Source organism: Elephas maximus, chromosome 6 (assembly GCF_024166365.1).
Source record: "Elephas maximus indicus isolate mEleMax1 chromosome 6, mEleMax1 primary haplotype, whole genome shotgun sequence".
Classification (NCBI taxonomy): Eukaryota; Metazoa; Chordata; class Mammalia; order Proboscidea; family Elephantidae; genus Elephas; species Elephas maximus.
In genome coordinates this window covers 84,909,092-84,930,700 of record NC_064824.1, presented here as the reverse complement: position 1 = coordinate 84,930,700, position 21,609 = coordinate 84,909,092, and the positions used below count along the sequence as shown (strand labels likewise).

Here is a 21,609-nt window from a genome sequence, read left to right as displayed (position 1 = left end):
GACATGAAAAGCAGAACACAATTATCTCTGTGGAAAATCAAAAGAAATAGAGTGAATTTTTAACTACTCATAAATGACCGGTCCGCGTTAGCCCTTATAGTAATAATCAAGTGGCATGCTGATGGCCTCTGCCACATTCAACATTTTTGCAGTAACTTGAAGGCAGGCAACCAAATGAAACAAACGTGCACCACCTTCTATGTGCCAGTCAAACTGTACTAGACATGTCACATGTAAACACCTCACAACAATGCTATTCTTTAAGTGGTACCATCATTTGATGAAAAAATTAAAGTTCAGAGAGATTAGCAAATTAATCAGTGTTATCGAGAACAAAACTGGGGAAAGAGTGAAGTTCAGAGATGTCTGACAAAGCATGTGTTATTTCTATAAAACCATAAGAGTTTTATCAAATTTGCAAATAGCACAAACCTAAGAGTGGTAATCAATAAATTTGTTTTAAAAATCAAGGTATTACAACTTCTCAAAAAGCTGAAACAATGGACTCTAACAATAAATCTACTAATATAAAATATAAGGAATTTTAAACCTCAGAGCAATGTAATAATAGAACAGGTTGCTTGGTTATATAGTATAAAGTCTCTCTCACTGGGAAGTATTTAAGTGGATACTAGTTGACAGTTAAGGAGCCTTCGTGGCACAGTGGTTAAGCACTTGGGTGCTAACCGAAGGGTCGACAGTTCAAACCCACCAGCTGCTCTAAGGGAGAAAGATGTGGCAGTCTGCTTCCATAGAGATTACAGCCTTGGAAATCCTAAGGGGAAGTTCTACTTTGTCCTACAGGGTTACTATGAGTCGGAATCCACTCTACGCACACAACAGTTAACAGTTCATCAGACCTATTTTTTAGGTAAGTTGGACTAAATAACTTGCTTCTGAAGTCTACTCTATCTTTTATGTTCATTCTTCCCAAAAATAAGTGCTTAATCAATTCATTACACAGATGTTTATTGAGTCCCAGGCATTGTTCCAGATGCTGGAGAGAGAGTTGTTAACTAAAAGAAGTCCCTGCCTCTAGAAAAAATGCTTATTAGTGATACTGGGTGCTGCTGGCGGCGGGGCGGGTGGGGGGGGGCGGGAATGGAGAGTCATTACTTAAGGGGTACTAAGTTTCTGTTTTAAGAGCTCGGCTGTTAACTAAAAGGTCTGCAGTTCAAATCTATAGGAAACCCTATAGGGTAGTTTTACTTTGTGCTATAGGGTTGCTATGAGTCAGAATTGACTCGATGGCAACAGGTTTGGTTTTTTGGAACTTCTGTTTAAAAAAAAAAAAAAATTAGGGAGATAAAAATCATTTGGAAATTGATAGGGGTGATGGTTACACAATATGGTGAATGTAATTAACGTTACTGAATTGTACACTTAAAAATGGTTAAAATGGCAAATGTTTTCATATATAAATTTTACCACAGTAAAATTTGAAAAAAAAATTCAAAATCCCTGCCCTCATATAGCTTATATGGTAGCATATATATATATGGAATAATCGAGGGATGAGGATAGTGAAAAAATTCAAATACATGTATAATAATATAAGCCAGGTTTGTGCTTTGTTTACTGGACTGGATATTGAGAATGCAGGCCAGCCCTTGCTCCTGGACTTCCCCTTCAGCAGGAAGCAATTATTCCCCGGCTACCAGAATTACTGGCTGCTGAGGGCTCACAGATGAATGCCTGTGGGGAACCGTCCTCACTCAAAGTGAGCTGCCTCCCCGAAAGTTACTCCTTCTCTGGAGACAGCTGCATCTAATGAATGGTTGATGTGGGGGTACCAAAGCCTGGGTCCCATACCCCAGTTTGGGACAACTCTGAAGGGCCATCCTAGCTCCAGACTTCCCCATGGAGTCAGCTGAGACCTTTGTTGGAACTACATCACATTCAACTTCTCTCTGCCCATTCCTGGTTTTTCCCTCACTCAGGATGTTGTTGTGTGCCATTGAGTCAATTTTGACTCACAGTGATCCTAACACGGTTTTCTAGGCTGTAATCTTTATCGGAGCATATTGCCAGGTCTTTTCTCCTGTGGAGAGGTTGGTGGGTTAAAACCATTGACCTTTAGGTTAGTAGCCAAATGCTTAACCATTACACCATTGGGGCTCCTTTCCCTTACCCATAAAAAAAAATAATACTTCACAGTAAATCTCCTGCATGCAAATCCCTGGTTCAGAGTCTGTTCCCAGGAAACTGCTGTTACTAGGAGTGGTCCTAGAAAGCAGACCTTTTAGAGCTGCATTACCTGCCAGGTAGGTGAAGTACTGAGTCCCAGGCAGGCTGTAATGGTGCAACTGTTAACACAGTTCAAAAGCTGGGACAGGGGAACCTTAGAGACAGTACGAAATGCACTGTTGGGTGTAGACTGGTGGGAGGGGAGATGTAATAATTTTAATGAAAATGGAACCCCATGGCTCTTGCAGAGTGCTATCTATATAATCAAGAAAGGCCCCAAAGCAATCTATAAATTCAATGCAATCCCCAACAAAATTCCAACAGCCTTTTTTAAGAAACAGAAAAGCCAACCCTCAAATTTATATGGAAGGGCAAGGGACCTTGAATAGCTAAAACAATCTTGAGGAATAAAGTAGGAGGGCTCACACTTCCTGATTTCATGATCAGCTGATTTTCAACAAGGGTGCTAAGTCCTCTCAATGAAGAAGGAAGAGTCTCTTCAATAAATAGTGCTGGGAAAATTGGATTTCCACATAGAGAAGAATGAATAAGGATCCATGCCTCACAACTTACACAAAAACCAATCCAAAATGGATCAAAGGCCTAAATATGAATACTAAAACCATAAAATTCTTAGAAGAAAACACAGAGGCATGGCTGTAGGACCTAGTTGTTACTGATGGATTATTAGATATAACAACAAAGGCACAAGAAGCAAAAGAAAAAATGGATAAATGGGACCTCATAAAAATTAAATAATTTTTGTTTATTCAAAGACTTTATAAAAAAAACTGAAAAGATAACCTACAGATTGGGAGAAAGTTTTCAGGAACCATATATCCAACAAGGGTGTAATATCCAAAATATATTTAAAAGAAAACAACTTAACAAAAAAACAAACAACCCAATTGAAAAATGAGCAAAGCACTTGAATAGACATTCCACCAAAGAGGATATTCAGATGGCCAACAAGCACATGCAAAGGTGCTGAACATTATTAGCCATCACAGAGATGCAAACCAAAACTAGGAACAGACACCACCTCGCCCCTATTAGAATGACAATAATCCAAAAAAAAGGAAAACAACAGGTGATTGCAAAGTTGTGGAGAAACTGGAACTCTCATCCACTGCTGGTAGGAATGTAAAATGGTATAGCCACATGGAAAACCATTTGGTAGTTCCTCAAAAAGTTGAACATAAAGCTACCATATGACTCAGCAATACCAATCCTAGGTATATACCCAGAAGAAGCGAAGGAACACAAAAACCTGTACACCAATGTTCAATGAAGCACTTTTCACGACAGCCAAAAGGTAGTAACAAATGTCCATTAACAGATGAATAGATAAGGAAAATGTGGTATATACAGATACACAATGAAATACTACTCAGCCTTAAAGAGAAAGGAAGTCCTGATGCATGCCACTACATGGATCAACCTTGAAAATATCATGCTGAGTGAAATAAGACAGTCAGAAAAGAACAAATATTATATAGCTTCATTTATATGAAATAAGCAAATATATAGAAATCAAAGATTATTAGTGGTTACCAGAGTGAGGTAAAAAGGAAAGAGGGGGTTTTTCCTTAGGGGACATTGAGTTTATGTTAATGGTGAAAGAATGATTTAAAAAAGAATAGTGAGAAAGGTTGCACAACTTGAAGAACGTAATCAATACCACTGAATTGTACCTGTGAGGTTGTTGAGATAGCATATGTTTTGTTATATATATTTTCACCACAATAAAGTAAAAAGAAAGGTCACGAAAGGCTGAGGGTGATCAATCACCAATTTAGGGCAGGTGAAAAAACCCTCTTACAGGGCAAGGCCTTAAAAAGCTGAGGATGGGATCTGGAATTTTCATTGTAAAGTACCAGAGCTTGAATTGCAAATTCTAGTAGGTCTGCTTTGCTAAGATCAAAACCAAAACCGTAACTGTAAGTGTGAAAGAATAGGACCCTGACACTTAAAATGGGGAAATCTGGGTTGCTGCTCTCAAAACTCTTGGAACTCCAGATCACCTTGAACCCTCTGCCTATTCCTACCTGTTAAAAACTAGTACTGCCCCCTAGTTTGAAGGAAGGCAGAAGCCTCCTTGCCATACACTCTTCCCAAAATCTACTCCCCACTGTGGGCACCAGGCTTATGAGGGTAAGGCCAAGAGGCCAGTAAAAACAGGGCAGTTGGAAAATAAAGTATTTTTATTAGCAATCTACTAAGAACAAGGAAAGTAGGACTGAATGGTATAAAGATATATGTAGTTCTTCCGAGCACAGCTGTTGTTATTTCCGAAATATGCTATTTGGCATAAGTCTTACAATCACATTTTTAAAATGATTCAAGTGTGTAGTTAAAATGGCACTTACCAAAGTGTGAACATCCCCTTCACTGAGGGTGAGATCCCGCTTAGTGATAAGATGGTTCCGGTCACCTTGCCCAGCAATTGTGTCATTCTTCTCAGTTGTTTGTGAAGTTGAGACCTAGGATTATATTAATAAAATGGTGGTTAATAATAACAATAATAGAAAATGTTTTTACATTGACAGTTTGACATAAATTTATCTGTTAAAAAGTAGTGAATAAAAATAAGTTCAGGTATGACAGAAAATTCACTACTTACTATATGGCAAAAAGTTAAGGACAGAAAACAAAGTTTAGAGACCTTAATATATAGATGAAGTTACCTCTGCCCGGTTAAAAACCGGTTGCCATCGAGTTTTTCTCCCCTTACATAGCTGGAGAGGAAACTGATAAAACATACAGAAACGGTCTGAAATTTCACATTACATCGGTGATGAGCGTTAACCATGAGTTTACTTTTTATTTTCTTAACTTTTCTTGTTCGATACTGTACAATAGCTTCCTATCCAAACGTGTGTGCTAGGATGATGACTATCGTATTTTTACACAAATAACAGCACCTTCGTTTGTTTGCCAACTGCATCCTCCCCCTGTGAGGTATTTTTGTAAGCGCCGCTATGCCAATTTCTTTTTTACACGTTGCTGTAAAAAAAAAAAAATTAGCATAGCACACTTATGAAAATACCTCACAGGGGGAGGGTGTGGTTGGCAAACCTAGAAGGTGTACATTATTTGCGCAAAAATATGGTATACCCAAACAAAAAAAAACCAAACCCATTGCCATTGAGTCGATCCCAACTCATAGCGATCCTATAGACAGAGTAGAACTGCCCCATAGAGTTTCCAAGGAGCACCCGGTGGATTCAAACTCCCGACCTTTTAACCACTATGCCACCAGGGTTTCCTTGGTATATCCAGTTATACATAATTACATATAATGACATTTTTCTAGGTACTGTAAATTAAGAAAGTCAGAAGTAAAGGTTTTATCTTCTCCTAGAGACAGAAACTCTACAACGTCCTTGTTGTTGTTAGCTGCTGTTAAGTGGGTCCTTGGCTCAAGGGGACCCCATGCACAATGGGCTAGGACTATTGTGATTCACAGTTTTCACTAGCTGATTTTTGGAAGCAGATTCCCAGTCCTTTCTTCCTAGTCTGTCTTGGTCTGCAAGCTCTGCTGAAACCTTTTCAGCATCACAGCAACATGCAAGCCTTGAATGAAAGATGAGTGATGGCTGCACTTGAGGAGCACTGGCCAGGAACTGAACCCAGATCTCACTCATGGAAGTCAAGAGCTCTACCACTGAATCATCATGCCCTCCCTTAACAGAATATTATACATTGGATAAACCTTGATGTAATGGAGGCACAGTCAAATTTAGTCACTTAAGACTATTTCCCAAAGCTTACTAGACAATACAGAAATACATTCGCAGAATTAATTCTTACTCATTATACAAAGAAACGATTATAAAAAACAATCTAGTGTACTAATTCAGAACTAAAGTATTTTTGCCAAGTGGATTTGTATATTAAAAGAGCTATTTTTATTTCATGCATTTGTTTTATAGGTTCAGAAAAAAATAAATAAATAAAATATCACAATGAGGAGCTGCTACTAAGCACATTACCTTAATTCTCAAAGGGTTAATCTCCATATCTGAAGTGCAGTTCATTGGCCCATCAATATCATATTGAAGGATGTACAACAAAGTGTTATTATTGTATTTATAAGGCCACTGAAGACTTAGCATTGCCTTGCTGAATGAACTTGGGCCATTGTTTCTCAGCTAATGAGGAAAAGAAAACATAAAATACCTTGGACAAAAATATATTTTATAATCATTCTCCTAATTAACTTTAGTAATCTTATTAGCAAGAGGGATTAAATAGCAGACTTTCCAGTTACTCTAATGTTTCAACATGAGCATTATTATGAAAAAAGATCAAATGCAACATCTGTCTCTAAAAAAAGGTGTCAGAATTAAAGGCTAAATAAAAGAGGAAAATATTTTTAAAATATTGATGAAAGATGGGCAAAGAAAATTTTCTTCCAGTAAAAATAAAATTTTGATTATTTTCAAACTTTAGTCATAATTGCAAAATATTCATGTGAAAATACTCAATGATATATTACTTTTATTTAAGGAGAACTAATTGGTTTTAAGCAGTTTATATATTGGTTTCTTTAACCAATTGAAGCTACTTATAAAAATGAACTTATAAATAGGGCCAAAATTCAAAGAAATACCTGGCAAGTATTTGCAATATGCAGAGTTTACATAAAAATTACATAGAATTTTTTATTTTTTTAAAAAGTAGCCTAGCTTGTTCCTCTCTTTAGTGGCTCTGTCTAACTAGGTTTCCTTTGTATCCAACAGCTGCAAACCTCATAGATGTGCTGAACAACTGGCCCAACATCTTCTTCAGTCTCAGGGTTCTCCTTGAGCTCCCAATTTGGAATTGGAAGAAAGATATGATCAGGACTTGAGACTCTAAACAATGACCAAAGAAAACCTACCATGAATATCAAAATGATATAGTCAGTTCATTTTCAAAAGTACCCTGTATTCAAATGAGTAAAATTATAACTAATTTAAAAACACATCAAAAAGAAAAAATATCTACATATGCAAATGTGCACACACACAAAAGCTATTCCTTATTAAATGCACATATTAACAGCTGTATTGATAAGTCAGTTTGTGTAAAAGTTCAGTAAACTTATTTTATACCTGCTGTTGCCATGTAAAATTCCTTCAAGATGTTCACCAGATAAATATTTGGGGCTTTGGAATGCATGTGAGACCTTCTACTCTCTACAGAAGCTACAGCCCTAGCAAAACCACAACCAAACATGGAATACCAACTATTGGAAAGAAGCTCAGGCCTAGCAGTTACTTTTAAAAAGCAACCATAAGAGGAGAGCGGAGCCAACATGGTGCTACAGACAGAAGCACCATGCCGTCCCTCCACAGCAAAGACCTGAAAAATTAAGTAAAACAGAGACAAAAGTCAGTCCTGGGACCCTAGCATCAAATGAAGAAATAAAGAACTCAGCCAAGCACCAAATGGAATAAGAAACTGACAGAGAACAGAGAACGAGGAGAGACACATCCAGAGGGGTCCCCTATCAGCTAACACAGTATGGATTTTTCATCTTGGACTGCTGTCAGAGATGGGTGGACAGGGAACTCGGGAAAGCAGCTTCACAGAGCTCCCAGTAGGAGACAGGACACCCAGTAACCAGCGATACATGCTTTCTTACTCCCCATCCTTCTCCCCCCTGCTCTATTTCTGCTGCTTCCTAGCTGGCTGTGGTAGCTTGGCTGGCCAGGAAGTGCAGGGTCTGTGCCACTTGGATTTGCCCCACCCACAGTAGCTGGCTCACTGAGTGCCATTTTTTTGTTGCTAGTGTTGCTTTTTTCCGCTTCTTTGGGTTTCTTCCAACCTCTCACTGCCTCCCCTTCCTTTCTCTCGAACACCTGGCTCCACGCGTAATCTTTGCTTCTTCTTGAAAGGCTGCAAAGCACTGCTCAACTGGGGAACTCCTTCCTTGGCCCAAGCCACCATGCTGGTGGGATCCCCGGTACTTTTTTTTGTTTTTTCTTTTCACTGCTTGGGAGCCCTTTCTAGCCAGGCTGTACTATGTGGCCTGGGAGCCACTTCCCCAGTCTGTGCAGCTGCACTGATGGGATCCCTGGGGGCATTTCTTTTTCCTTTGTTTTTTTTTTCTTTTTTGTCTTTCTTCATTTCTCAGTTTCTCATCTCTCTATACTAACCTCCTTTTCCTGCCTCCTGAGATACCTAGCACTGTGTGACATCTCTACCCCTTCTAGCCAGGGTGTACTGCGCAGCCAGGGAGCCACTTCCCCGGTCTTCACAGCTACATTGGTGGGATCCCTGGGGGCTTTACTATTTTTTCTTTCTAATTTTTATTTATTTGTTTGTTTTCTTTTTCCCTTTTTTTTTCTCTCTGTTTTTATCAATTTCTCGGTTTCTCATCTTTCCACTCCAATGCTCCCTTAGCACATTTTTTGGTTTGTTTGTTTTTGGCTGCTGTTTCTCTCTCTTCTTTCCCCTACCCACCTCAGCTCCACATATCACAACCTGCCCCCCCCCACCGCCTACTGCACCATGAGCTGTACATCACACCCCCAAGCAGCACAGGAACAGCCCACAGAAACCTGCCCTGCACTGATTCTCGGCCTGACCTGTTGGCCCTAATACGTGCCAGAAACAATGCGTCCCAGCCCCTTCCCTTCTGCTGTACCTGCCCTGCTGTACTATAGCTGAGCAACTGGCCCTGCCCACTGGACAAGGAGGTGAAAAGTATTGACAAGCAAAGGACAAAGAACATATATGGCCTGCTAGCTCAGACATAAGCAAATAAAACAAAAACGCAGGATGAAACAAAGACGCTACAATCAATAAACAAAGAGAATAACTGTTGAAAGTCTTGAAGACAGCAGACAGTATCAAAAGATATTAAAAAACAGGAGAGGATGGATCCAGTACAGGTCCAAATAAAACACCAGATGAACTTCCAGTAGAAGAAAAGGTACCAGAACTACTGGATAGGGAATAAAAATCTCCAATATTCAGAGGTATCCAAGAGTTGAAGCAAAAAGCAGACAAAAATGAGGAAAAAACAGACAAATTCCCAGAAAATACAGACAAAAAATGGAATAATTCAGGAAAGTAATACAGGAAAAAAATGCCAAAATAAATTCACAACTAGAAATCATACAAAAACAACAATTAGAAATCCAAAAGATAAACAAGATTTCAGAAATTGACAGTGTAATAAAAGGGCTGAGGGGCAGGTTTGAAACAATGGAAAGCAGGATCAGCAAAATTGAAGACACTTAGATACAACCCTGTTTGAGGAAAAAACAGAAAAAAGAACAAAGAAAAATGAAGAAATCCTGAGAATTATGTGGGATACAATCAAAAGCAAAAATCTGTGAGTGATCAGAGTTCCAGAACAGGGGGAGAAAATGGAAAAAACAGAGAGGATCATTGAAGAACAGCTGATAGAAAATTTCCCTGTGATTATGAAAGATGAAAAGCTGACCATCCAAACAGCTCAAGGAACCTCATACAGGACAGACCCCAAAAGGAAATCACCAAAGCATATCATAATCATACTCACTAAAACCAGAATAAGAAAGAATCCTGAGAGCAGCTCTAGAAAAATGAAAAGTCACATACAGAGGAGAAACAATAAGACCAAGCTCTGATTATTCGGAGAAACCATGCAGGCAAAAAGGCAATGGGATGACATATATAAAACCTTGAAAGAAAAAAATTGCCAACCAAGAAAAATATATCCTGCAGAACTCTCATTCAAATATGATGGTGAAATCAGGACACTTCCAGATAAACAGAAATTAAGGGAATATGTAAAAACCAAACCAAACTTACAAGAATTATCAAAGGGAGCCCCTTTGGGCTGAGAGCAAACAACATCAGACCACACCCTGAACCTAGGATGCAAGGTTGTGCCTGCCAGATACCAACCTAGGAAATGAATTACAACAGGGAACCAGAGAGGTTAATATTTAAATGACAACGTCAGAACCATACAAGAGGGAATAAACAGTGTAGGTATAAGACTTTCTAATGGAGACAAAGACAAGGTGATACCAAGTAATAATAGACTGGTTCAAACCTAGGAAAATAAGGGTAAATTTCAAGGTAACCACACGGAAAGTTAACAAGCTCACTCATCAAAATAAAGAAGAAAAACATAAAGTCTCAGTAAAAACAAAATCTAGAAAAACAAAAGAAATGAAAAAAAAATCATAAACAATAGGAATTCAGTATATTCAGAGTAAGAGGAACAAAGAAAACTTCAGCACCACAAAAAAAGCACTACAAAATGACAGCAATAAACTCACATCAAAAAAAAAAAAAAAGTTTTTTTTTTTTTTATCAATAATTACACTGAATGTAAATGGCCTAAATGCACCCATAAGAGACACAAAGTGACAGAATGGATTAAAAAAACAGGATCCATCAATATGCTGTCTACAAGAGACACACCTTAGAAACAAAGACATAAATTTATTATAAATCAAAGGATGGAAAAAAATACATCAAGCAAACAGCTACCAACAAAGAGCAAGAGTGGCAATGCTAATCTCAGGTAAGACAGACTTTAAAACAAAATCCACCATAAAAGACAAATAAAGGCACTATATAATGATTACAGGGACGATCCATCATGAAGACATAAATATAGTAAACATTACACACTCAATGACAGGGCTCCAAAATATATTAAACAACCTCTAACAGCATTGAAAAGAAAGACTGACAGTTCCACAATAATAGTAGGAGACTTCAACACACTACTCCTGGTAAAGGATGCAACATCTAGAAAGATACAGAAGAGCTAAAGGGCACAATCGGCCAACTTGACCTCATAGACATATACAGAACACTCTACCCAACAGCTGCAAAGTACATGTTCTTTTCCAATACATATGGAATGTTCTCCAAAACAGACCACATCTTAGGTCACAGAGCAACCCTCAACAAAATCCAAAACATTGAGGTAATATAAAGTATCTTCTCTGATGACACCACCATCAATGAAGAAATTAACAACAGGAAGGGCAAGGAAAAAAATTCAATTACATGAAAACTGAATACACCCTGCTTAAAAACCACCTGGTAATAGAAGAAATCAGAGATGGGATAAAAAAAAAATTCCTAGAATCAAATGAGAATGAAAACACATACCAAAACCTTTGGGACATAGCAAAGGCAGTCCTCAGAGCTCAATTTATAGCAATAGATGCACACTTGAAAAAAGAAGAAAGGGACAAAATCAAAACATTAGCTACATAACTCGAACAAAGAGAAAGAAAAGAGTGAAAGAAGCCCCCAGCTACCAGAAGAAAGGAAATAGCAAAGATCAGAGCAGAAATAAATGAAATAGAGAATAGAAAAACAATAGAAAAAATCAACAAAACCAAAAGTTGGTTCTTTGAAAGGATCAACAAAATTGACAAAGCACTTGACGCACTGACAAAAGAAAAACAGGAGAGGATGCAAATAACCCATATAAGAAATGAAATGGGAGATAACAACAGACCCAACGGAAATAAAAAGGATCACAACAGAGTGTTATGAAAATCTATACTCCAACAAATTTGAAAACCTAGTGGAAATGGACAAATTTCTAGAAACACACTACCTACCCAAACTAACACATAACGATGTTGAAAATCTGAACAGACCCATAACAAGAGAAGAGATTGAAAAGCCAAAAAAAAAAAAAAAAACTCCCAACAAAAGAATCCCTGGCCTAGATGCTTTCATTGGAGAATTCTACCAAACGTTCAGAGAAGAGCTTACACCAGTACTACTCAAACTATTTCAGAACATAGAAAAGGAAGTGACACTTCTGAATTCATTCTATGAAGCTGGCATGACCCTGATACCAAAATCAGGCAAAGACACCACAAGAAAAGAGAATTACAGGCCAATACCTCTCATGAATATAGATGTAAAAATTCTCATCAAAATTCTAGCCAACAGAATTCAGCATCATATCAAAAAAATAATACACCACGACCAAGTAAGCTTCATACCAGGTATGCAAGAATGGTGCAACATTAGAAAATCAATCAACATAATCCACCACATAAATAGAAGGAAAGAAAAGAATCACATGATCATCTCAATCGACACAGAAAAGGCAATGACAAAGTTCAACACTCATTCCTGATAAAAACTCTCAGTAAAATAGGTATAAAAGGGAAATTTCTCAACATAATAAAGGGCATCTATGCAAAACCAATGGCCAACATCATTCTTAACAGAGAGAGGCTGAAAACATTCCCCTTGAGAACAGAAACAAGACAAGGATATCCTTTATCACCACTCCCATTTAAGATTGTGCTGGAAGTTCTAGCTAAAGCAGTAAGGTAAGGAATAAAGGGCATCTTTTTTTTTTTTTTAATTGATAACAAAGAATTTAAACTGTCCCTATTTGCGGATGATAGACTATACATGGAAAACCCAGAAGACTCCACGAGAAAACTACCGAACTAATATATTCAGGAGAGTGGCAGGATACAAGATAAACATACAAAACTCACTTGGATTCCTGTACACCAAAAAAGAGAACGATGAAAAGGAAATCAGGAAAACAATACCATTTATAATAGCCCCTAAAAAAATGAAATATTTAGGAATAAATCTAACTAGGGATGTAAAAGAAATATACAAAGAAAACTACAAAACACTACTGCAAGAAACCAAAAGAGATCTACATAAATGGAAAAAACATACCATTCTCATAGATATGTAGACTCAACATTTTGAAGATAATTCTACACAAAGGAATTTACGAATACAACGCAATCCCAACCCAAATACCAACACCATTCTTTAAAGAGATGGAAAAACTAATCATTAACTTTATATGGAAAGGGAAGAAGCCCCAGATAAGTAAAGCACTATTGATGAAGAAAAAGAAAGTAGGACTCACATTACCTGACCTCAGAACCTACTGTACAGCTACAGTAGTCAAAACATCCTGGTACTGGTTCAATGACAGGTACGCTGACCAATGGAACAGAATTGAGAACCTAGATGTAAATCCATCCACCTACACTCACCTAATCTTCCACAAGGGCCCAAAGGTCCTCAAATGTGGAAAAGACAAGTCTTTTTAACAAATGGTGCTGGCAACACTAGATGTCCATCTGCAAAAAAATGAAACAGGACCCATACCTCATGCCATAAACAAAAACTAATTCAAAATGGATCAAAGACCTAAATATATAAAGCCCAAAACTATGAAGTTCATAGAAGAAAAAACAGCATCAATGCTAGAGGCCCTAATACATGGCATTAACAGAATACAAACAATAACCAACAACACACAAACTCCAGAAGATAAGCTAGATAACTGGGATCGTCTAAAAATTAAAAACTTATACTCATCAAAAGACTTCACCAAAAGAGCAAAAAGAGAACCTACAGACTGGTAAGAAATTTTATCCATCAGAAATCAGACAAAGGTCTAATCTCTAAAATCGACAAGAAAATCCAACCCCTCTACAATGAAAAGACAAATTATCCAATTAAAAAATGGGCAAAAAAAATAATCAGACACTTCACCAAAAAAGACATTCAAGCGGCCAACAGACACATGAGGAAATGCTCCCAATCACTAGCCAACAGAGAAATGCAAATCAAAACCACACTGAAATACCATTTTGTCCCAGCATTACTGGCACGAATCAAAAAAACAGGAAATAACAAATGTTGGAGAGGCTTTGGGGAGGTTGGTACTCTTATGTACTGCTGGTGGGAATGCAAAATGATACAACCATTTTGGAAAACGATCTGGCGCTTCCTTAGAAAGCTAGAAATAGAAATACCATACGATGCAGCAATCCCACTCCTAGGAATATATCTTAGAGAAAAAAGAGTCATCACATGAATAGACATATGCACACCCATGTTCACTGCAGCACTGCTCACAACAGCAAAAATATGTAAACAACCTAGATGCCCATTAACAAATAATGGATAAACAAATTATGGTACATACTCACAATGACATATTATGCAGTGATAAAGAACAATGATAAATCTGTGAAGCAACTCATAACACGGATGAATCTGGAGGGCATTATGCTGACTGAAATAAGTCAATCACAAAAGGACAAGTATTGTACGAGACCACTACTGTAAAAACTCATGAAAAGGTTTACACACAAAAAGAAACAATCTTTGATGGTTATGAGGGAAGGGAGGGGTGGGGATCGGAAAACACTAAATAGACAACAAATAAGTGGTAACTTTGGTGAAGGATAAGACAGTACACAATACTGGGGAAGCCAGCACAACTTGTATGAGGCAAGGTCATGTAAGCTCCACAGACATATCCAAACTCACTAAGGGGCCGAATTACTGGGCTGAGGGATGTGGGAACCATGGTCTCAGGGAATACCTAGCTCAACTGGCGTAATATAGTTTATAAAGAAAATGTTCTACACTCTACTTTGGTGAGTAGAGTCTGGGATCCTAAAAGCCTATGAGTGGCCATCTAAGATATTTCCCTGGTCTCACCCCTTCAGGAGCAAGGGAGAATGAAGAAAACTAAAGATACAGGAGACAGATTAGTCCAAAGGACTAATGGACCGCATCTATCACAGCCTCTACCAGACTCAGTCTAGTACAACTAGATGGTACCTGGCTACTAGCACTGACTGCTGTGACAGGGATCACAATAGAGGGTCCCAGGCAGCTGGAGAAAGATGTAGAACAAAGTTCTAACTGACCAAAAAAAAAAAAAAAACCCAGACTTACTGGCCTGACAGAGACTGGAGAAACCCTGAGAATATGGCCCCCAGACACCCTTTTAGCTCAGTAATGAAGTCACTCCCGAGGCTCGCCCTTCAGCCAAATATTAGAGAGGCCCATAAAACAAAATGAGGCTAAAGGCACACCAGCCCAGGGGTAAGGACTAGAAGGCTGGAGGGGAATAGGAAAGCTGGGAATAGGGAATCCAAGGTTGAGAAGGGAGAGTGTTGACATGCTCTGAGGTTGTTAAACCATGTCATAAAACAATATGTGTACCGTTTAATAAGAAACCAGTTTATTCCGTAAACCTTCATCTGAAGTTCAATTAAAAAAAAAAAAAACAACACAGGGACGAAATATTCAACTTAGTAACCATACTGACCCTCTTATCTCAACAGCAGCTAAAACAGCAAGATCAGCTTTGTAAGATACCATTGGGCTTACTTTGTCAAAAAGATTGGAGCTGAAAAAGAAAAAAAAAAAAAAATTAGAACTGAATCGAACACTATCATCATCAAATTCAGTGAAACTAAAAATGAACAAATTAAAAGCAACAACCAAAGCGGGGGCGGGGGGGAACCAAACCCATTGCCATTGAGTCAATTCCAACTCATAGCAACCCTACCAGTAGACCCTACGACAGAACAGAACTGCCCCGTAGAGCTTCCAAGGAACGGCTGATATTTCAGTTAGCAGCAGAGCTATTAACCACTATGACACCAGATGACAAAGAAATGAAAAACTTATAAATTAAAATAATTATTTTCATTAGCACTGAATTTTAAGGTTTTGCTTCTTTTTAAAGCCATCTATCTATTTGGTCTAATCTTCATGTTTAATGGCACATAGAAATTTTGTTTTACAAACTCAAAACCACCATTATAATTATTCTTATAACGTAAATATTGACTTTAACGATGTTATAACCACATACTAAAATTTTAGTCTCTTCTATTCCATGATATTTAAATTATATTACGTCATAAGTTTATAATAGTATTTCCTCAATAGTTATCAAAAGCCAATAAAATTTGTTTGCATGCCTTTGGATCTGCAGATCAAATTTCACAGAAGTATCCATCTCTGACTGTTGGTGCACACTGAACCGAAGACCAGCTAAAAGCTAAAATGGGAAAAAAAGATGGTAATGTTAATCAAAACAATATCTAATTAATGAAATTTCACATCAAATGTTCAAATAAAAAAGAATCTTCTAAAATTGATTTTTTCTAAACTTACAAATAAAACAGAATGTACTCTAACAAAGATGATTAAATCTAATTTTTGATCAAGTCTCTTATTTAAGATACTTGGGCCAATCCATAATGGAGCCTACTTAACAACAAGTATTAATCACACCTCCTTACGAGATTAGTTATTAAACCACTAACTAGTAAAATGCAGTAATAAGTATTTGTTGATTCAATGAAAGTACAGCCATTATGCACAATGATTTGGTTAACAGAAAGCCAACAACTGAACCAGTACTAACGGGTCAGGAAGGAAACTGAGAAGAGGAAATTGGTAATTTAGAAGAAAAAGAGAATTTAGCTAAAAAAAAAAATGCATGGGTGGGGCCAGAACCAGAATTTCTCTACATCTCTTGCAACCCCACTACAACCAAACATCCTAACTCCTGCAGGTGGAAAATTGATAAATTATAAAGATGACAATTAAGCAGAAAGGTGAGACAAAGCAAGTTTCTTGGGGATTATATTAATGATATATACAAATGGCAGTTCTTAGATATTTCACCATACTGTCTCCCACTTTACAAACCCTGGAGTTGGCCATTTGGCATAACCATGAACTGTCTAGGATGGATGGGCAATGAGTGACAGAGCAAATGAAGATGAGAATGTGAGAAAATAAAAAGCATGATTACTTGTTAATGAAACATTGGGTTAAATACATGTGAAAAAATAGAATTCAAGGTATTTGTACAAGCCTTCTTCCCTAAGATATCTAGAAATAGTGACTTTTATTTGAAAATATACTTGAATAAAATGAAATATTGAGCCCCAAATTATCACAAATTTTCAAATTACCAATATTTACTGTTAAATGCTACTGAAAAAGCAACACAAAATAGAATCCCTGGGTGGTGCCAATGGTTAATGCGCTCAGTTGCTACCTCAAAAGATGTAGGTTTGAGTCCATCCAGAGGTGCCTTGAAAAAATGGACTGGATATCTATTGAAAAATTAGCCACTGAAAACCCTAGGGAGCATAGTCCTGCTCTGAGACACATGGGGTTGCCATGAGTTGGAATCGACTTGACAGCAACTGGTTTACTGGTTTGTATTCTGTTTACTTTTTAGAGGATTTGAGAAGAGATCCGCTGGGGCTTCTTCTCAAGCTCCTGGGTTCCGTTCTCTATCACCTGAAGGGGAGCCTGATCAAACTAAGCTCTTCTTTGATCCTCTGGGACCATACAGTGTTTCAACTTAATGGGATAAATGGGATAAATCATCCAAGAATGACAGGCTTAGTATTTTCCAGAGTTGCTTTTTTGAGGATCCATGAGAGAAAGCATACATTTGAAACAGAAAAATGGTCACTTCGGTCCTTAGTTTAAACCATGTTCTCATCCATTTATCAAACCGAACACAGTGTAAAGAGCAATTTGTTAAACATAGTGTTACAGCACAATCTACTATTTTAGTATCTTGGTCAAAATTAAATAAAACTCTGCTTATCACTAACCTCTAAATCAAAACCAACTTAATGATATCAATCGGAAGTGTTTATAAAAAATTACTATGGATATACCCAGAGAAAACTATATTATTCTCTTTAGAGAAAAAAGAAAATCCATTAATTAAAATGCCTTACTTGAGTTCCAGCCTTCATCGGATTTCCAAGGTCACAAACCACCTGGCGGGTTTGGTTTTCTGTTTTAAATGCACAGGAAAGTCTTGCTAAGGCCTTTGACAGACAAAGATGTTAAAGAAATATAAATGAGTGATGGGGAAAGGAAGAAAAAAAACACAAGACTATAATGTTTCTGGGCAACACTGGTTTACCAAGTAGTTGAATATTCAAATTTTTTGTTTTAAAAAGCAAATAGATCTATTTGAGCAAATGCAGATGAGGGAGAAGCCAAGATTATATCCAACTGCCACATACACATATAAGTGTTTCTGAAAGATCCCTAGAGGATTTAGATACATATGCAAATAATTTGATGGACAGGCTTAGACACTTCATCTACCTGACCTCGTTTTCAGGCACTTAGCTAGCAATTCTAAAAATGTCATACCAATGCATTATGAAAGTATTAGGCTTGAAAGGGATTATGTAAGATAGGCACTTTATTTTCTAGCAATTTCACTTTAGGTAGAATGGCTAAGCTAATGCTTCACTAAATAGGGGAGGCATCACATTAATATTAGTAATGCCTATGAGTGCATTTTGATTTTTAAAGCAGCAGCTTTCTTACTTCACTGTTGCGGACAACCCCAATGAAATCAGCTTGCGGTGGAATGGAGACAATGAGCTCAGCTTCATAGGCGCCTTCTCCTTGATTCTGAGCCTTAACAATCAATGTCAGAGGGTTGTCGTCCCCAATATAGATCTTCTTTTGATCACTACAAGTTAATACAAATCTAGACAGTGAAAAAAAACTGCATGGGGAGAGCATAACTGTTCAAAGAGATGAGAGACAAATACAAAGACGGCACCAACGTGTTCAACAGTGTCTCAAGATATTTTAAGACTACTTCACAGCTCAGTAAGTAGCCCTGGTGGTAGAGTGGTTAAGCACTCAGCTGCTAATCGACAGGTTGGCAGTTCGAAACCACCAGTCGCTCTGCAGGAGAAAGATGTGGCGGTCTGCTTCCATAAAAATTTACAGCCTTGGAATCCTTATGGGGCAGTTCTATTCTATCCTAGAGGGTCACGATGAGTCCTCATCAGCTCAGCGGCAGTGAGTTTGGTTCACAGCTTAATAGAAAACTGGAAATAGCACACTGAGTGCAAACCTAGTGCCTCTCTCAGTGAAAGAACACATTGATGCCACTAGTATATCACCATTATTCATATATCTATTAAAAACCTAGAACTTAAACCCATTGTCGTTGAGTGAATTCCAATTCATAGCGACCATATAGGACTTTTTTTTTATATAGGACAGAGTAGAACTGCCCCATAGGGTATGCAAGGCTGTAAATATCTGTGGAAGCAGACTGCCACATCTTTCTCCCGCAGAGCAGCTGGTGGGTTCAAATCAATGAACTTTTAGTTAGCAGCCGAGTGCTTGAATCACCTGAGCCACCAGGGCTCCGCACATATCTATTACTGAGGTAATATCATACCTCTTTGTATATACTTATTAATTCCTTGATGTTTCTTCTAAATATAAAAGCCAAATTAATCATTTGCAATGATTCTCACAGTTCTTTTTAATTTACATATTATATAAAACGATAATATCCCTTGGAGTATAAGAGTATTATCTACAATGAAGTATATTTTCTTTAGAGGATATAACGTTACTTCATGACAGTGCACAATGATGAGTAGAAATAGATCTATCAAGTAGGTTACTACTGAAAACACAGTGGATTTTTTTTTTTGAAGCTTAGCGCTGATTAGTTTTACTCCTAGATAATCTTGCATTGTCCTCCAAAATAATTAATTCTCACTAAAATATATTGGTATTTCAAACAGAAAAATATGTTCTTCCATTTAAATTTCTTACTGAAGATCATTATTATAGTGTTTATTATTTGGAACAAAACTTACCTATCTACAGAAACTTCTAGCTTGGGTTTACAAACATTGTCTTCACCACAGTCAAGTAGAATATGAGCCTAGAAAAAACATTTCATTGTTTTATACGTGAATAACACCAATATAGAGTGCGAATGCACATCTGTACTAAATGATCCACGTTTGTGCCAGACATACATAAATTAAAAACCAACAATATGTTTTATGGCTAGCACTGCTCTTCTCTAAAAATATACACAATGTAAACACAATGCCATACATTTAAAAATATAAATTTTAAGACCTTTAAAAAAGGCCAAAGCGTGAAAATCACAATAAGTTGAGAAAGTACAGTACCTGTCGACTAATATTGGCAGGAGTGAACTGGTTAAGAATAGGTTGCAAGCCTGTTGTATCAGCAGCCATTCGATAATCTAACCGATACTCCATAAAAATAGTAATTGGAGTGAGCTTGTCCCTGAATTCAGATTCATCCTAGAAATGAAACAGCTTCAAATTAATGATGATGTGAACTTAAACTATCTAGAGAAATGCATAGCTGCACAACACAAAGCCAGTAATAATTATCTTTGGTCCTTTAAATCTACCAAAACTCTCTGTAGTATGTTCCTCTTCAATTCCTACTTTTGTGAGTTTTTTCTTCTTTACTTCATTTTTTCTTGGTCAATCACTCAAAAAGTTAATCCTCTTTGTTCTATCTTTTTTAAAAAAATTCATTAATTTTAGCTCTTATCCCATTTTTCCTTTGGGCTTATTCTATTGATTCTTTTCTAACCTCTTAAGTTAGCTCATTTAGCTCACTAATTTGCAGTCTTTGTTCTTTAAAAAAAAAAAAAATCATTTTAGGCTATACGTTCACCTTCACATGCTATTTCTTTGACATCTTGCACATTTTGATATACACTATTTCTTTGATTCAGTTCCAAGTAAATTCCATAATAATTATTTTTTGACACATAAGTTATTTAAAAGAATATTTAATTCTCAGTTTATCTTTTTGTTATTGATTTCTAAAACTGGATTGTGATCAGAGAGCATGTTCTCCATGACACTAATTTTTTGAAATTTGTATAGACTTCCTTTATGACTTACATACAGTCAGTTTTTATACTCTCTAATTGTTGGGTAAGTGCAAGGTTCTATATACATCTGTTAAATCAAGCTTGCTAATTCTGTGTCTCCAAAATATTTATTGATGTTTTTATCTTCTTTTTAAAAAATTCCATTCTTTGGCTGTACAACATGATGAACATTATTTATGTCAACGAACTGTATATGTAAAAAATGTTGAAATGGCAAACATTCTATACATTTCTTTACCACATTAAAAAAAAATTCCACCTTTTATTGCTTTAAACATTTAATACAAATTTATATTCTGTAGCGGATAATTGCAGCATCTCTAGTCTCTGCAGGCCTAAAGCCTGTTGTTTCTTCTAGTGGCTTGTTTGCTTGTGTGTTTGGTGCTTTTTTTTTTTTAACGAATTCATATTTGACTGAACTTAACTCATGGAAATCATGGGGTCTATTTTGGATTGTTCTCCTCCACAGAGGCTTTGCACTTGCTCCTGCTGGGGACAGGGTGCTCCTCTGTTGTGGGAACCCATTACTCTTATTCCAGTCCCTGGGCTAGATGCAGGAATCTCAGATTCAGGCACCCCTGGGTTACAGAAGGCCCCAAGTGAGTCTGAATCCTGCTTCTGGTGTCTGCAATTAAACTCACCCTCCTAGCCTCGCCCCTCACAGCAGCCTGGCTCACACATTTCCTCACAACTCACAGTTTAGATTTAGCCACTGGAGTTTTTTAGTTGATGGATTGTTTTTTGGACTCCAAAGATTTTTTTTTTAATAATTTTTATTGTGCTTTAAGTGAAAGTTTACAAATCAAGTCAGTCTCTCACACAAAAACCCATATACACCTTGCTACACACTCCCAATTACTCTCCTCCCCCTAATGAGACAGCCCACTCTCTCCCTCCACTCTCTCTTTTCG

General features: G+C 37.2%; 1 protein-coding gene across 2 annotated transcripts in view; it reads right to left on the bottom strand.

Moving 5' to 3' along the window:
- Positions 1-21,609, bottom strand: part of ITGAV (integrin subunit alpha V) — a 106,896-nt gene that overhangs the window by 6,129 nt on the left and 79,158 nt on the right. For both annotated transcript variants that reach the window (XM_049887614.1, XM_049887613.1), the window contains exons 18-26: positions 19,953-20,090; positions 19,629-19,696; positions 18,325-18,472; positions 17,718-17,810; positions 15,927-16,006; positions 15,266-15,346; positions 6,941-7,046; positions 6,183-6,341; positions 4,557-4,670 (exon numbers count right to left, since the gene is read on the bottom strand). In XM_049887614.1, the coding sequence (XP_049743571.1) occupies positions 4,557-4,670; positions 6,183-6,341; positions 6,941-7,046; positions 15,266-15,346; positions 15,927-16,006; positions 17,718-17,810; positions 18,325-18,472; positions 19,629-19,696; positions 19,953-20,090 (987 nt within the window). The remainder of the gene's footprint in view (positions 1-4,556; positions 4,671-6,182; positions 6,342-6,940; positions 7,047-15,265; positions 15,347-15,926; positions 16,007-17,717; positions 17,811-18,324; positions 18,473-19,628; positions 19,697-19,952; positions 20,091-21,609) is intronic.